This window comes from Ictalurus furcatus, chromosome 8, assembly GCF_023375685.1.
Source record: "Ictalurus furcatus strain D&B chromosome 8, Billie_1.0, whole genome shotgun sequence".
Classification (NCBI taxonomy): domain Eukaryota; kingdom Metazoa; phylum Chordata; class Actinopteri; order Siluriformes; family Ictaluridae; genus Ictalurus; species Ictalurus furcatus.
The window spans coordinates 7,144,536-7,160,301 of NC_071262.1; the positions used below are offsets into that span (position 1 = coordinate 7,144,536).

A 15,766-nucleotide genomic window follows, 5' to 3' on the forward strand; every position below is an offset into this window, starting at 1 on the left:
CAAGTACCTCAAATTTGTACTTAAGTAGTACTTGAGTAAATGTAATTTGTTACATTCCACTACTGGGAATATCCCCTCCAAAAGATGGAGATGCAAAAAAGCAGGATAAAATTAGATTAAATCCAGTTAATTAAATCCAGTTAAATTAGCAGGATCAGCAACAGGCATTTCATAGTATGTTGATGGAGTGCAACTCAACAATGCTAACATCACACTAGCCACAAGCTCTGTTACTCACCTAGTTGGCAGGCTATGTGGAACTGACTCAGTTAATAACTAGTCAAATGCAGGACAGTAATACTAACAAGTGAAAATCAACCTGAACAGATGTTGCATAGCCCTGACCAGTTCATAAAATATAATGCCCATAATACTGAAGAAAGCACATTCACTGAGGTAGTTATGTAAACGCTAGAGACTATTGTGCATGAAAATCCCAGGAAATACTCAAACAGGACCATCTGACACCAAAATCACTAAGATCACATTTTCCCCATTCTGATATTTGATGTGAACAATAAGTGAAACTCTTTACTTACCTTCATGTATCTGAATGACTTTATGCATTGTGCTGCTGTCACATGATTGGCTGATTGGATAATTGCATGAATGGCAGGTGAATGTACATCAGAGGCTCATACCATTGGCTTTAATTTGGTGGAAAATGTATTGTCAAATAAATTATGACTCAATAGACATGCTTAGAAAATAATGTTTAATAGGTCAACAATCATAACAAATACAGCATCAAAGCTAGGGTTTATGCTTTCTTTCTGAAAAAAAAATTAATGGTGCCTTGTATACAAGGAAAAAAGTATTTATTGTTCATTTAACTAAAATAGCTTTAGTATTATATATGAGCATAAATTTAAAAATTATTTAATCACACTTAATTTCATAACGTATTTTATGATGAGGTCGATCACAATAAAAAGAGAACAATTATTTTAATTATATTTACTCATAGTATTAATTTATCGCTACATTTATGGTGGTCAGCTCATGTTAGTGACTTGCTGTTTTTAAAATTGTGGAGTAACTGTTACCAATTAATACCAATAATCACTTACAAAATAAATGTTGTTGAATATAAGCTAAGTAGCCTATATGTAATACATAAGGATGAATAAATACTTGTATTTCTAATAGCGATGGGAAGTTTGGATCATTTTACTGACGATCTTTGAATCTCATTCAGCAAAATGAACGAATCTCTTTTCGAGTCATTTCATTCATTTCAGCAGAATATAATTAAAATGTTACATGTTAAATTTCCCAACACATCTTGTACTTATGCAAACGTTGATCACATTTGGAATAAAAAATAAACTATAGGCTAATGCAGCCAAGGGCAAATTATGAGTAAATGATTAATTATTTGCTTAGCTGGGTCTTCAGGCTATGCAGTCTGTTAGTTCACCTCCAGATCCAAGTCGTTCTTTCTTTTGTCACGTCACATTTGTCACGTCTGTTCCCCGGAGAGCTGCACCACTCAGCTGTACAACTCCTGAATCAGGACTGAAACTTCATCTTTTAACACTAACATGAATTCACATCTAGTAATTTTACCCCCCCCCCCCCCCCAACTCCACTACTACTACTATGACTACTATATTATGAATATTATGAAAGTAATATTTATATTAGGCCTATATTAATTATATAATAAGTCTATTTCACTATCACCACTAACCAAGAGCAAACAATAAGTCGCTGTATGGTACAGTAGGACATCAGCTTATTAAAATATTTTTCCTTTTTCTAAATTGTGGTAATAATTAAAGACATTTATTTGAATTAGCACTGAACATGAAACCACATCTGAATGGCCCACTATCATCATGTGACATTAAACTCACATATGGTCATGTCTACAGAGTTCAGGGTCTCATTTGGAGAGAGAGAGAATGAATGAACCCTGCTGCTTGTCTCAGCCTCGCTGTTCTTTGGCTGTAATGCTAGAGCGTTGCCTTCACACCAAAGGCAAAATCTGTTAAGTTAAAACAATTCACAGGCTTTTATAAACTTTTTGCTTTCCTCCCAAGTTCTCCTTTTTTCAGCACTGCTGCTTCGCTTGATTTTTGCTCTGTCTGTACACTACACGTGACGTTGCTGATGTTTGCACAAGTTGACTTTCTTCCTGAATAATTTCAGTTGGGCAGTAAAATTGTGGAATAGTCCAATGTCGTGTGTACTGGGGTGGGTGGATAAATTAAGCATCCTGATGGCATTTTAGCATATGGAAAAACATTAATTAGCGAAAAGAAAAATGAAACTTTCTTAACCACAAGTTTATGTAGCGTTTTCGGGGCCCTTGGTAGCTCGGGGCCCAAGGTAATTGCTGACCTTTGCCTAATGGTAAGTCCGCCCCTGATTTCACCTTTCGAGTCTTCGGGTTTGAGTCCTTCGTTCATCCAGTGACCACACCATAGGCTGAATGCAGTGGGGCTGTGATGTGTTGAACTAGAGAGGTGAACTAATCATTTCTGTTTCCTGTACAGAACCTATGGGGATGTTACAGCGCATGCGCAGTCAACACAAAATGAACGAATCACTCTCTTAGACAATTCGTTATTCCCGAGTCATATTAAAGATTCGTTCATCACTAATTTCATAAAGGCGCTCAGTGGTGTTTGAGCCGGAAGTACTCTGCACTAGGACCCAGGTGCCACGGTGAGGGGAAGCTCAGCGCACCTTCATTGGGAATGTTTGAGCTGTAGAGGGCTGGTTCTGTCATAATGGCTGCGCGCGCGGAGGAAAATGCTCACGTTGGAAAAGTCAAGGATGTTTAGATGACACTTCACACATGGAGGGAAACAACGAGAAATGTGAGTAGCCTGTACCTCTCCTAGTTAACGTGCCACGTAGAGGGTGATTTGTGGTTGCATATGCAAAATCTTTCGAACAGGCGGCTTCGGCTCTCAGGAAAGCACTTTCACATATTCATTTAGTTGTTGCTGTTGTGTCACGGATTCCGACTCTTTAAGGGAAGTGGGGAACCCAGTTTACTTTTAGTCGAAAAATGTTATGTCATTGTGTCTAACATAAATTGTTACTTTAGAATGGTATTTGGGTCCAGCCTGTGCGAACAGTTTTCTCCCTCAAGTTGATCCTTTAGTTCTGTGGCCACAGGCGCCACTGCAGGTTGAAGTGGCAGCTGACTACGACCCTTAAGTGGAGGGGCCCCTCAGGAGCCATTTCATCCACAAGTTCACGTCTCATCCACCTGAGTCAGTACTCCTGTAATATAAACCTGCTTGGGACGGTGGGTGAATTGTTGAATGGATCTTAAATGGACTTACTTTTCATTTTCCCCAAACTCTTGTTCTGAGGTTCTGATCCCACATTCCACTCTTTTGTTTACTGACAAAAGCCTGTCTTTATGAAGCGAACACTCCTAACAAGACACCACATGGGGAAGGTTTGTATATTTTAAATCCCCTGGGCCCTGGAAGTACTTTGTTTTGGTAGCTGCTTTCTTCGCACAGTGCTCTGCACAGGAATGACAAAATGTTGCTGTTTTGTTTCTGCACTTCCAGGAGCAGATAACAAGTGAAGTGTTTTTCCTCCGCATGAGGTCCCTTAAAGACAACCTGGTGGTTCCTTAGGCATTTCTGCATAAAGCAGCTCACTCACTCTGTCACTAAAGCTTAAACAAAGATTGAGCATGGATGATTAATCACCCTGTAAAAATCACACAGCCGAAAGATATATCCTATCTGCTATTGGCTCCAAAAAGGATCAGTATCTGCCTTGGGTTCATTAAACACCACCACATTAAACCTTTTAAGTATTGGGATTTTTCCAACCCCATTTTCTCACAAATTAGTTGTCACTAACTAATTCACCTAGTCAAATCTGGTTGAGAAAAGGCTAACACATACTTCCTCTAAGAAAACAGAGCTACCCACCACATTATTTATTTATTTATTTTTTAAAACCATCCTAGGGCAACTAAACACACTGGAGTACACCCCTCACACAGTGACAGAAAATAATTTTAATGCCACATATTGGTTCTGTCAAGCAGCTTAACCAAATCCTCCATTATCTCCTCCTCTTTCTGTCTGCTACAGTTACTGCGCTCTCTGCCTCACCCTGGCTATAGGTAAAGGGCCAGTCATTCACAACACTGTTTGGTGGTACAGTGCAAACTTCCTGCTTCTTCCTTCTCTGGAATATCTGGAATTCAGCCTGGCTAATTCGTTTTTTAAATAGAGTGAGACAGAAAAAAGAAAGAAAGAAAAGTCTCTAGGGGAGCATGCATGTTGTTCCAGTCTCTATTTTAACAATCCTGCTGCCAAATTGATTTTCATGTGAATTGGGGCCCAGTTCCTCTTTTTCTTGTTTTTATATCTTCTGTTAGGTTTAATTAGTTCTACTTGGTTTTGGTTTTAATTCAGTGATTTTTGTACATCCATAAAAATAATACATAAATACTTATATATTATAAACTAAAATAAATAAATTAAATAAATGCAACATGTAATATTCAGTATTTATGCATTATTTATGAATGCACAAAAAGCACTAAATTAAACATACTAAATTAATAATAAAAACTGGTTTCTGTTACTCACTGCCTTTAGACATGTTATTTTACTTTTGATTAGGGATGTCACGAGAACCGATACTTTGGTACCAAGTCAGTACCAACATTCTTAAAACGTGACGGTACTTGTTTTTCTGCAGTAGGGTTGGTCGGTGGTAACGAAGTACCGGGGTTGCGATTCATCCGGACGTGATGGGGGCAGCAAATACACGCAAGTGTTTTAGTCGGTCCACAAGTGGTGAAGAAGAAGAAGAAGAAGAACGCCTACAAACACATGGGAAAAACTACAGAAGATTAACTTAGCTTAACAAGTTTAGTTCTGCCCCGACTCGTTGAGAGGAAAAGAGATGAAAGCTAGTATCGATTTCCATTGTGCAACTGATGCTATCGTTCATTTCAAACAAAATGAGGAAACACCTGGAATTTGGCGAAGCACCTGAAAGACAGTCCTATATTAAATTTGCTTGAGGCAGCTGGCATTGTAGCCGTGAAACCAGCTAACGTTATGCTCCATATAATGTTTGCGATAGCCTGTTATTTGTTAACGACACTAACACATTGCAATGTTATAAACTACCTCCGAATAGGGCACCATGCATGGCCATTCAGCCCGTGTCCTGTCAGCTAAATGTAGCCTAATGTCACTAATAATTATTCAAATGTTCATGCTTTTAATGAATCGTTTTGGCCTGCCACCATATCAGTGAATTTAAACTAATGCTTGCATTCAGAGTATAAGGTGTGTGTGCGCGTGCATGTCTGTGTGTATGTATGTGTGTGTGTGTGCGCGCGTGCCCGCATTTAGCAGTGCACCTCCATTCATTGTTAGACAGTGTTTGATAACTAAAATACCCCCCCCTCTTCTCCCCCCCGCCCCCCCCCTTTGCCAGTATCAGCCAGAGGAGGATGTCCTCCAGGAGAGTTCTTTCTTTATTAATTTTTTAATTTATTTCATTTTTTTATACCACACCGTGGTATCGACTTTGGTATTGAGTATCGTGTTCTTTTGGTGGTATCGGTACCGACTACTAGATTTTTGGTATCGTGACATCCCTACTTTTGATTGTAGTGTTCTAATTAGACATTATAGATCTTACTCGTGCTCCCACTGTGTATCACCGCGTCTACACTGCGCGTGTGGAGCAACGCGAACTCGTTACTAATAGATTGCTTCCGTTATAATAAACGACAGAATTTACACTGCAAATGCACAAATACAACATATAATGACAAACTTAAATTTAACTAAACCTTTTAAGCAACTTGCACCAGATTCCCCAACCCCTTGCACACAGTGGAGTATTTTGGATATAAGCACAAGTTTGTGCTTGTACACTGTTTGATCTCTGCAGTGTTTAATATAAAATTTCCCTTGTCTTAGAGGACTTTCTTCCTCAGTCACATTACAATTTTGCCTCCGTCTGATGGTGACTGAGGTCATGTTGGGAATAAAAGGTAACGCTGACATAAACAGTAAACTGAAGAAAGTAATTGTCGGTGAGTCTGGGCGTCTGTAGAGTACATAATGCATAGTGTAAGTGTATAGTACGTCATTTGGCACACAACTTGTAGTATTTACTCACCAAAGCATGTTTTTGGAACAGAAGTAACGTAATGAGTAAATGTACCCCGTCCCACGTGCAGACCAACTAATCGATAATGAGATTCGTTGACAACGATTTTCATAATCGATTATTATAGATTTTATCAATTAGTTGTTGCAGCTCTAAATTTGAAACTAAATTTGTTGTAAATGAATCATTAAACAATGAGTAGCAAATAAACAAGCAGGATAGAAACAGCATGTGCAGTTCATAATGTTTTAGAGGAGTGTGTCAGTTAGGTGTAAAGGGGAACAACTCTCCCTCTGGAGCTATTTCATGTGTGGGATTATCTTTTTATTTGAAAAAGCAGATCTGAATCATAGTTATCGTTTCCCTGGTCTTTCCCTTTCAGCATATGGAAGAGCTTAAAAGTGTTAAGAAAAAAGATCTCCTGTCTTGTAAATTTCCTAATGACACATGAATCAAATGTGAAGACTACTTCTTCACTCTCCAATCTACTATCTTTTATTTGACCATGGTGTATTTGAATGGCCAGTGTTTTAAAAAATGTAGCACTAAAAGAAAGAATATTTTCATCTTGAGCTCTCTGCAAGACTGGGCCTATCACAATTGTTGCAAACATGTCAGGGCTGCAGGTCAGCACAAAGCACTCTATTTGCTCTGGCTTTTGGTGTTACCACACTTGAATTAATAGATGATTTTAGATAAGTCATACAACAAAAGTTGTATGAACCCTACTATTGGTTGTTTTTAATTCTGAGATTACAACATGTTGGATTTATCTTGAAACAGCCTTGTTTTACTTTGTGTGCTATACTGTCACCTTCTATTTTGCTTGTGACCACTTTATCCATTACACATGCCAACTGTGCCAATGTTTAAGACCCTTACCCACTGGCAACTTGGGGCAAGACAAGAGTGCAGTGGACTACAAACATCAGCAGTTGGTCAACTTATCTTATTTCAGGTTGTGCTTTTGCCTCAAAGTCTTGTTCACCCTAACAGGATAATAAAGTCCACAATAGGTCTGCAGCTGCAGGGAGGGTCAGCATATCTCATGTGATTTATCAATGCTACTTCAGACAGACCGATCTGTACGGCTACACTGAGGAACAGTGATCCATTTTAAACCTGAATTTTGAGGGTGTATTTGAAGGTGAGGCTAGAGGAAACATGCTGACTTTTATAAGTGCATGGTAACTGTGAGCCTTTTATGAATTACAGAAGTGATTTATGAATCTTTGTGAAGTGTTTGGCTCATTGGATGGCTGCCATGGCGCTTCCTCTCTGAGCTGATATATTAGGAGAGGGTAAGGTTCAGGACTGCACCCTAGTAAGGGGAATTCTGCTTTCTCTGACTTTGCTACACACACTTCCATTGACATATTTTCCATGTATATTCAAAGACAAAACCTTTAGTATTTGTGCAGCCACAATGTCAAATGGCTCTGCACAGTCTTAACACTGTCAGTGGAACACTGAAGTTCTTCACAGTGGAAGAAGCAATGGCCAATAGAAGGCATAGTTGCAGAGTGAAATCATAGGGGTTTTGGACAATATGAAATAAAATTACGCTGACGGAATGAATGCTCTCTTTGTTTAGGGATAGCTGACTCACTCTCTGTCATATTGGGGTAGACTGTAAGAGATGTCTAAGTGGTGCTGGCTTAGCTGGTGATGGGTCACTAACCTCTGTAACTTAAGGGCACCAATGCCAGCATCCATAATTTCCACACTCTGTCATCACCAGCCATCAGCTCTAACAGCCTGAATAAATGCTCTCACAATACTGTATTGGTGGAATTTACTATCATCAATAAGGATGACCCCTGCCTTAATAAACTGAGTTCAAGGTTTTTGTAATTTTCATGAACAATGGTACAGTTGTATGTACAGTTTGGAACATTTAAAATATGTAAATGCGTAGGCTGAAAAAATACATAGTAACTGCAACAACAAAAATATAGGTATGAAATAAAGAAAACAATATTTTCACCGATTCCTGTAGCATCGCCAGCTCTTCAGATGCATATGACCCATTTGTCATCCTTCAGGGAATTCCCAGGCTTCTCAACCTTCATTACTGGGAAGACATGCGGAAAGATTGTGATAAGATCCCTGCTTTGACCAGCTTTCAGGTTAGTCCCTGTTATCGCCTTATAGCAGCTATAAACAGCTGTTCCTTCATTGTCCTCTCTTTTTAACTCACTCTTGAAGTTAAAAAAAGTGGGGCTTGTCATGTTAGAGAAACTGTCCACCATGTCAGAAACCATAAAGGAAAAGCTTTATCTGTAAAATGCTAACAGTGGAGACTCCTTCCATAAATGTTACATGAATGGCTCCTTATACAGGGTGTCCGTGGGTCCTTAAAAGTCTTAAAATGTCTTAAATTCCTTAATGTAAAAATAAGGCCTTAATTTGCTTTAAATTGTCTTAAATATGTGTTTCAAAGGTCTTAAAAATGCTACCGAACCGACACGGAAAAGCAGATTTAGATTTTATTTTGTCACAAGATGCAAACCACTCAACAGAAGTAAGATTTGGAAAGCCAGATTGGAATTCACAAAGAAATCCAGAGATGAGCCACAGAAGTTCTCGAACCAAGATTAACTGCTACCAAAGTGATGGAAAAGCCAAAGTGTGGAGAAAGAAAGGATATGCTCATGATCCAAAATGCACTCATCTGTCAAGTATGGTGGCATTAGTGTCATGGCCTGGGCTTGCATGGCAGTTACTTGATTATGTATTTCTTGATGGTAGAAGCAGAATGAATTCAGAAGTCTACAGAAACATTGTCTGCTAATTTACAGAGAAATGCATCCAATCTTATCTGAAGCAACTTCAAACTGAAGGAAGCTGCAGTACAAGCCTGGAAAAGCATCACAAAATAAGAATGCAACATGTCAGTGGGCCACCAGCTTGATGCAGTTGTTGCAAGCAAGGAATATACAACCAAATGTTAATTGTAGTTTACTTTGACTACATATCTGTTCCAATACTTTTGCTCACCTAAAAATTGGGTGGTTTTAAGTCAAGTCAAAGGTGCCATGTTTTAAGTCATTTAACACAGCTATGTAAATATCAGGAAATGAAAGCTGAAATTCTTATCCGTCATCTCATATTCATCTTTTGATCTCAAACCCTCTCAAAATGTCTTCAGTGTAAGGCTGCACAATGAATATATCATGTATGAAGATATCACTAGAAAAGTCCCCCCTGAGGGGGGGGGGACTTTTCAAAGTTTGATGTAATCCCCCCAAAACATATCAGCAGACATGGCGACACTGTACTGGGGGAACAAATCTAAAACTGATAAACAAACAAAAATAAAACTACTAAAATGTAAAGACAGGAAATGTGCTTAGTTATAAATAAATCATTTAATAAAAAAATAGATATTATAATAAATTCATAAAATATAAATAAAATGAGAAATTAAATAATGTTTAATTACTATGGGTTGCATTTAATATCAGTTTGACATTAAGCTTAGTTCACTATTTCTTTAGAAAGCTATTAGCCTTTTTCCTAATATGGATCATTTTTGTGTTAGTCTGCTTTTAATTAGGACTCTTTATTGTTTAAAATATTTAAAAAATGAATATTTTATGCTTGTTTATTTATCAATTAACCAACAGTATTTATCATTGCTATTATTTTAATTCAATTAACAGTGACCCTGAGCAGAGAGCTTATGTTTAACTGTTTGACAGACCTCCTGATTAAAGCTTAAACAAAAAAAGATTGGCATCTGGATCGGTATCGGTCTTAAAATCCTGATTGGAGCATCCCTAATGAACACCATTAAACTAAAGTGCTTTGCATCTGATGGGTAAATGAACTCACCCAATCACATCCTATATGAGATTATTCAGATATATACACAATATACGCAGAGCAGTTCGAGAACTGACTCCAGCCCAGAACCATGACAGTGGAAAATGTCTAATAGTGTAGCTTTAAATATATTTAAGACGAGCAGACTTCAGACACTGAATATTGAGGTTTATTGTATTTGTTTACAAGGTGGAACAGGTGAACAGTTTTTTTTTTTTTTTTTTTTTTTTTTTTTTTGCATACAGTCTGTAAAATGAACTGAAAATATTACATTTAGTTTATCAGAAGGTAAATTAATTTGTCATGGCTCACACTATGTTCCTAAATTCTGTCATAATTGACCAGTTCAAGTTTTCTCATGCCGCCTTGTGTGTTTTATTGTGGCATGAAAAAACTTAATAAATGTGAAAGTGCAATAAAAATATGTTGTCACTAAAATCAATTAATAATTGTGATAAATAATCGAGATCTCAATATTGATCAAAATAATCGGGGATATCATTTTGGCCATAATTGTGTAGCCCTACGTCAGTGTATAGCAAAAACAAAAGAATTAGCCTTGCTGTTCCAGTACTTTCAGAGGGGACTGTATCTATTCTGTATTGTGCAGTATAATAAAGTCCTGGTAGTAGTGTAGCCTCATTCCACAATGAGAGAGAGAGGAAAAAGATCAAAGCTTCTTGTACCCTGCTGAGCAAAGGATGACCTTCAAAGCTAATTAATACTTAAACAGGTGAGTGGGAGTATCAAGCTCATAACTCTGCCACAGTGCATGTGTAGATGGGATAAACCTCCCCAACCCCAAGGATAGTGCAATTATAAATAAATCCCTTCTATAACTGTGTCTTACATGGACAAAAAGTGTAATTATGTAACCCAGAAATTCATTATAGTTTTCACATGAAGTCTATTTTGTTCTCAACTCTTCACTGATGGAGACTTGAGTGCAAAACTGTTTGTGGCAATTGCAGTCCAAAGCCATCTACGTGGTTTTTAAGTGGTACCATCCAAAGTAATCTTATTGATCTTTAGGCTGATCATGTGGGGCTATCTTCAGCAGTAGCAAGTGATTGCCAAGTGATGAGTATTCCAACCAGAAGTAGGGCATCAGGATGGAGCCATGGCAGACTCTGTAAGGAACTAAAATTATGGAGGAGCACCTTCTGCACCATCCCAGTTACTGGCGAGCATTAGTAGAATGCTTAGTAAAAAGTGACATTCAAGCTATAATGTATGTATAACGTAGTTGTATCATTTAAGGAACCTGAATGTATGCTTGCATTTTGTGATTTAGAAATCTAGTTCCAAAGTGATCTTCAATGTTTTCAGCTTTAGGTTAATGCCACCATATTTGAGCAGTTAAGCAGCCTCCACAGCTAACTTAAATTGTGGAGAAGAGAGTACATTTTCCGCATGTTTCTGTTTTTCATTCTCTGTACTGTCTCTGCATGTTGCTTTTCTTTATGTTAACCTGAAGCATGTTCTCATCCATCATAAATCAGCAGGAGTGAACGGTAATTTCCTTTTTCCAAACTTTAATACAGTTTAGGATGCACCCATAGACCTATATAAGCCTTTGCACATACTTTTTGTATCAGACCACACAGTTTTTAGGTGAGCAAAACTATAGGAACAGACAGTTGTAAAGTAAATAACGCTTAATATTTGGATGCAAATCCCTTGTTTGCAATGACTGCTTCAAACCCACTGACATCATGAAACTGTTGCATTTTTCTTTTGTGTTTCTTTTCCAGGTTTGAACTGCAACTTCTTTTAGTTGTTGTTTGTTTTGAGGGGGTTTCTCCCTTTAGCCTCCTATTCAGGAGGTGAATTGCATGCTCAGCTGGGTTAAGGGCGTTTGATTGACTTGGCCAGTCTAAAACCTTCCACTTTTTCCCCCTGATGAAGTCCTTTGTTGTGTTGGCAGTGTGTTTTGGATCATTGTCTTGCTGCATGATTAATTTCCTCCCAATTAGATGGGATGCATTTCTCTATAAATTGGAAGATATATTGTTTATCTGTAGGCTTATGAATGAATTCTGCTGCTACCATCATGAGTTACATAACCAATAAAGATTAGTGAGCCCATCCAGAAGCAGCCATGCTTCTCCCAAGCTAGGACACTACCTATACCATGCTTGACTGACATTCTGTGTTTTGGATCATGTGCAGATCCTTTCTTTCTCCACACTTTGGCCTTTCCATCACTTTGGTAGCAGTTAATCTTGGTTCCAGAACTTTTGTGACTCATCTCTGTATTACTTTGCCAGTTTCAATCTGTCCTTCTGATTCTTACAGAACATGGGTGGTTTGCATCTTGTTGTATATATTTCTGTACTTAAAGTCTTCTTCGAATGCTGGATTGTGAGCCCGTCATCCTTGCCCTGTGAATGTTGTTTCCTGCGGGTGCAGGAAATACAAGACCAGTAGGGGGCAGTCATGTTTCATTTGAATAAACACGGCTTGCTAGTAGATATAGTAGTTTTGCCTGGACATATACTGTATACACATATATTCTTTTACCAACCAAACCGTGCTGTTTCTCGTACTGAAACCCATGATCTGCTTATGCTTGGCCCACGGATCTGTGAACCTCTCAGAACCGTTTTGCAACAAGCAGCAGAGAACATAAAACGTTGTCGAACCTGAAAAAAATGGAATGTGTGGTCGGTTAGATTTAAGAAAAAAATCACGTTTCTCATATGATAAACCTTATTTAAACAAGTTTTTAATTACTAGCATGAGCGTGGTTGAGTCACGTAGTAGGTAATTACATTTTATGTTTGGTATGTGTATTTGGGTGGTAACATGCAGATTTAGTATGCCAGTGGCCAGGGTTCGAGTCCCATCTCAGTCTAATGTTTTTGAGTTTTTTTTTTTTTTATCTTCTTCTTCAACTGTAGAAACTTCAAGCTAACGCTGAATTAATTCCATCTTCTCCTTTATAGCCAATGGAAACTTTTGTTCTTTCCTTGAATAAAAGTCATTTATGAACTGGTTTAAAATGAACACAGAAGTCCACACACTAAAAAAAGCTCACTGAATGTACTTAATTAAAATTCCTACATCGGTTCCACATGATTGAATTGAGTTATATTGTACTGTACTGTGTGAATCGATCAAAATTGTACCAAATATTCAAACATTTTATGTATTAATTTAAACATGTGGCAACATTTATCAAATGTGTAGTTACAGAAAGAGTATATTCACAAGGTGGGTTTATATTCACGTGCTACATTTTACTTCGTTACATTTACTTCAGTAACTTTTTATTTTTAAATACTTTTAATAATAAACTGGCCATACTTGTACTCTTACTCAAGTTAATTTTTATTCACAGAACTGTACTTTTACTTCACTATATTCTGTGCCGTTCCTCCATTACTGTTAAATATTAATGAATATATGTAGTTTTAATAATTAGTTTAAATAACGTACAGTGAGGTTGCGAGTCTCGCTATGCGCTACAGTGGTCTAACAACAACCACTCACGTTTTTAGCGTCCTGGGGAAGGGATAGATATGAGCGTGTCAGAGCGAGTGAGCACGCACGCGCACACACACAGACAGAGACAGGGAGTTCTCCATATAGTCTGAAATTCGGGATTTTCCCTTGATTTTAATCAGATCTGAAGTAACTAGTAGCTTGGGTAGTCTTCTCATCCTATACTTTATTACTATTACTATTACTCAAGTAATTATTAATATAATTGTTTTTACTTTCCACCACATATTTATCCACACTGAACAGTTGCTCTATGAGAGTTCAGCTGTACCTGACCAGTTGACCTGGTGTGAATAGGAAGGTGTAAAAACGTCTTTTCAAGTACAGGTGCAAATGACCCATAACCCTAGGCCCACACAAACCTAAAATGGAGGCCATTCCACTGAGCTACTCGAAAGATATTTCAAATGAAACTGCATGGAAAGTAGAGCTGTAACAACTAATCGATAAAATCAATAATAATCGATTATGAAAATCGTTGTCAACGAATCTCATTCTCGATTAGTTGGTCTGCACGGGGTACATTTACTCATTACATCTGTTCAGAAAACACGCTTCGGAGAGTAAATACTAAAGTTGTGTCCCAAATGAAGTGCTGTACACTTACACTATGCACTCTGCACTACCGTCTAGTGTGTGGTTTTTGGAAAGGTAATATCATCTCAAATAAATCACTAGTGTTTCTTTTTACTAACCAGAAGTATAAGCCTCTTTGTAGGCGACAGCGCATGACGTCATACGCACCCTAGCATTAGCAGACTAATTCAAGGACAACGACTTTCTAGTTTACTTTCTGTCCGCGTTACCTTTTATTCCCAACATGACCTCAGTCAGCAACAGACGGAGGCGAAATCGTCACGTGACTGAGGAAGAAAGTCCTCTAAGGCAGGGGGCATTTTATATTAAATACCGCGGAGATCAAACAGTGCTGCACGAGCGCAAACATGATTATATCCAAAATGATCCACTGTGTGTAAGGGGCAGGGGAAACTGGTGCAAGTTGCTCAAAAGGTTTAGTTTAAATCATATTTATTGTCATTATATGCTGTATTTGCGGGCTTGCAGTGTAACTATTGTCGTTTATTATAACGGAAGTGATGTGTTCGTAACGAGGCTGCATTGCTGATCATGTGCTGTGTAAACACGCTGATACACAAGGTGCAGTGAAAGTGAGTTTTTATTATTCATTTAGGACTGTAGTCTAATTCAGTGCGTTTTGTGCATCCATAAAAATAATCCATAAATACTATCTATCTATCTATCTATATATATATCTATATATATATATATCTATATATATCCATAATAATAATGCATAAATACAACAAAATAAATAAATAATATATATATATATATTTTATTTATTTATTTTGTTGTATTTATGCATTATTATTATGGATGCAAAAAAGCACCGAATTAAACTACAGTCCTAAATTAATAATATATATTCTGGGGTGTGTGTGGGGGTTCTTCGCTGTTTTAGACAAACAGTTGTGTTAAGTTTTAATCTGAAGTTTATATTTGTAACACTCATTTTGTGGAGTTGTGGCTCAGTTGGTAGAGCGGGTTGTCCCCTAATCGTAAGGTTGGCGGTTCGATTCCCGGCCTGCATGACTCCACATGCCGAAGTGTCCTTCGGCAAGACACTGAACCCCGAGTTGCTCCCAATGGCAAGTTAGCGCCTTGCATGGCAGCTACCATTGGTGTGTGAATGGTTGAATGAGACACAGTGTAAAGCGCTTTGGATGAAAGTGCTATATAAGTGCGCCATTATCATTTAAATAAACAAAAAAAACTGTACCGAAAGTTTGCCCAGCCCAAACCGATTAATCGACCAATCGAGAAAAAAAATAATGATAATCGGCCATCTAATTGATTATGAAAAGCCCTAATGGAAAGTTTCAAAAAGATCTTGACACAAATTCCAGAGAGACTATTTGCAGATCTCCATAAGGATGGCAACACCAACAACCTGATTTTTTACATGAATAAACCCCATGCATGGCACAGAGACATAATTTCAAACTGTCCCTCGGCTGAAAGAAAAGGCATCTGCGGGGGTTTCCAGCTAAAAAAAAAAAATGAGGATGACGCAACAACTGTCAATGTGTAAAATGTAAACAAAAACAGAATGCAATGATATGCAAATTTCATAAACCCATATTTTATTCACAATAGAGCATAGAAAACATCAAATGTTTAAACTGAGGAAATGTACCATTTTTAATGGAAAAATAAGGTAATTTTTAATTTGATGGCAGTAACATGATTGAACCGCTGCCCATTTTTGCTTCTGAGAGACTCT

General features: G+C 37.7%; 1 protein-coding gene across 2 annotated transcripts in view; it reads left to right on the forward strand.

Annotated features, from left to right (window-relative positions):
• The first annotated feature begins 2,528 nt into the window (after positions 1-2,528).
• Positions 2,529-15,766, forward strand: part of afap1l1a (actin filament associated protein 1-like 1a) — a 41,244-nt gene continuing 28,006 nt past the window's right edge. The window contains exons 1-2 of one of the 2 annotated variants that reach the window (XM_053630463.1): positions 2,529-2,828; positions 8,172-8,255. Coding sequence is in view for 1 of the 2 variants with exons in the window: in XM_053630461.1 (XP_053486436.1) it covers positions 2,807-2,828 (22 nt within the window). In the remaining variant the exon portion in view is untranslated. The remainder of the gene's footprint in view (positions 2,829-8,171; positions 8,256-15,766) is intronic. The other variant, XM_053630461.1, reaches the window with a different exon arrangement.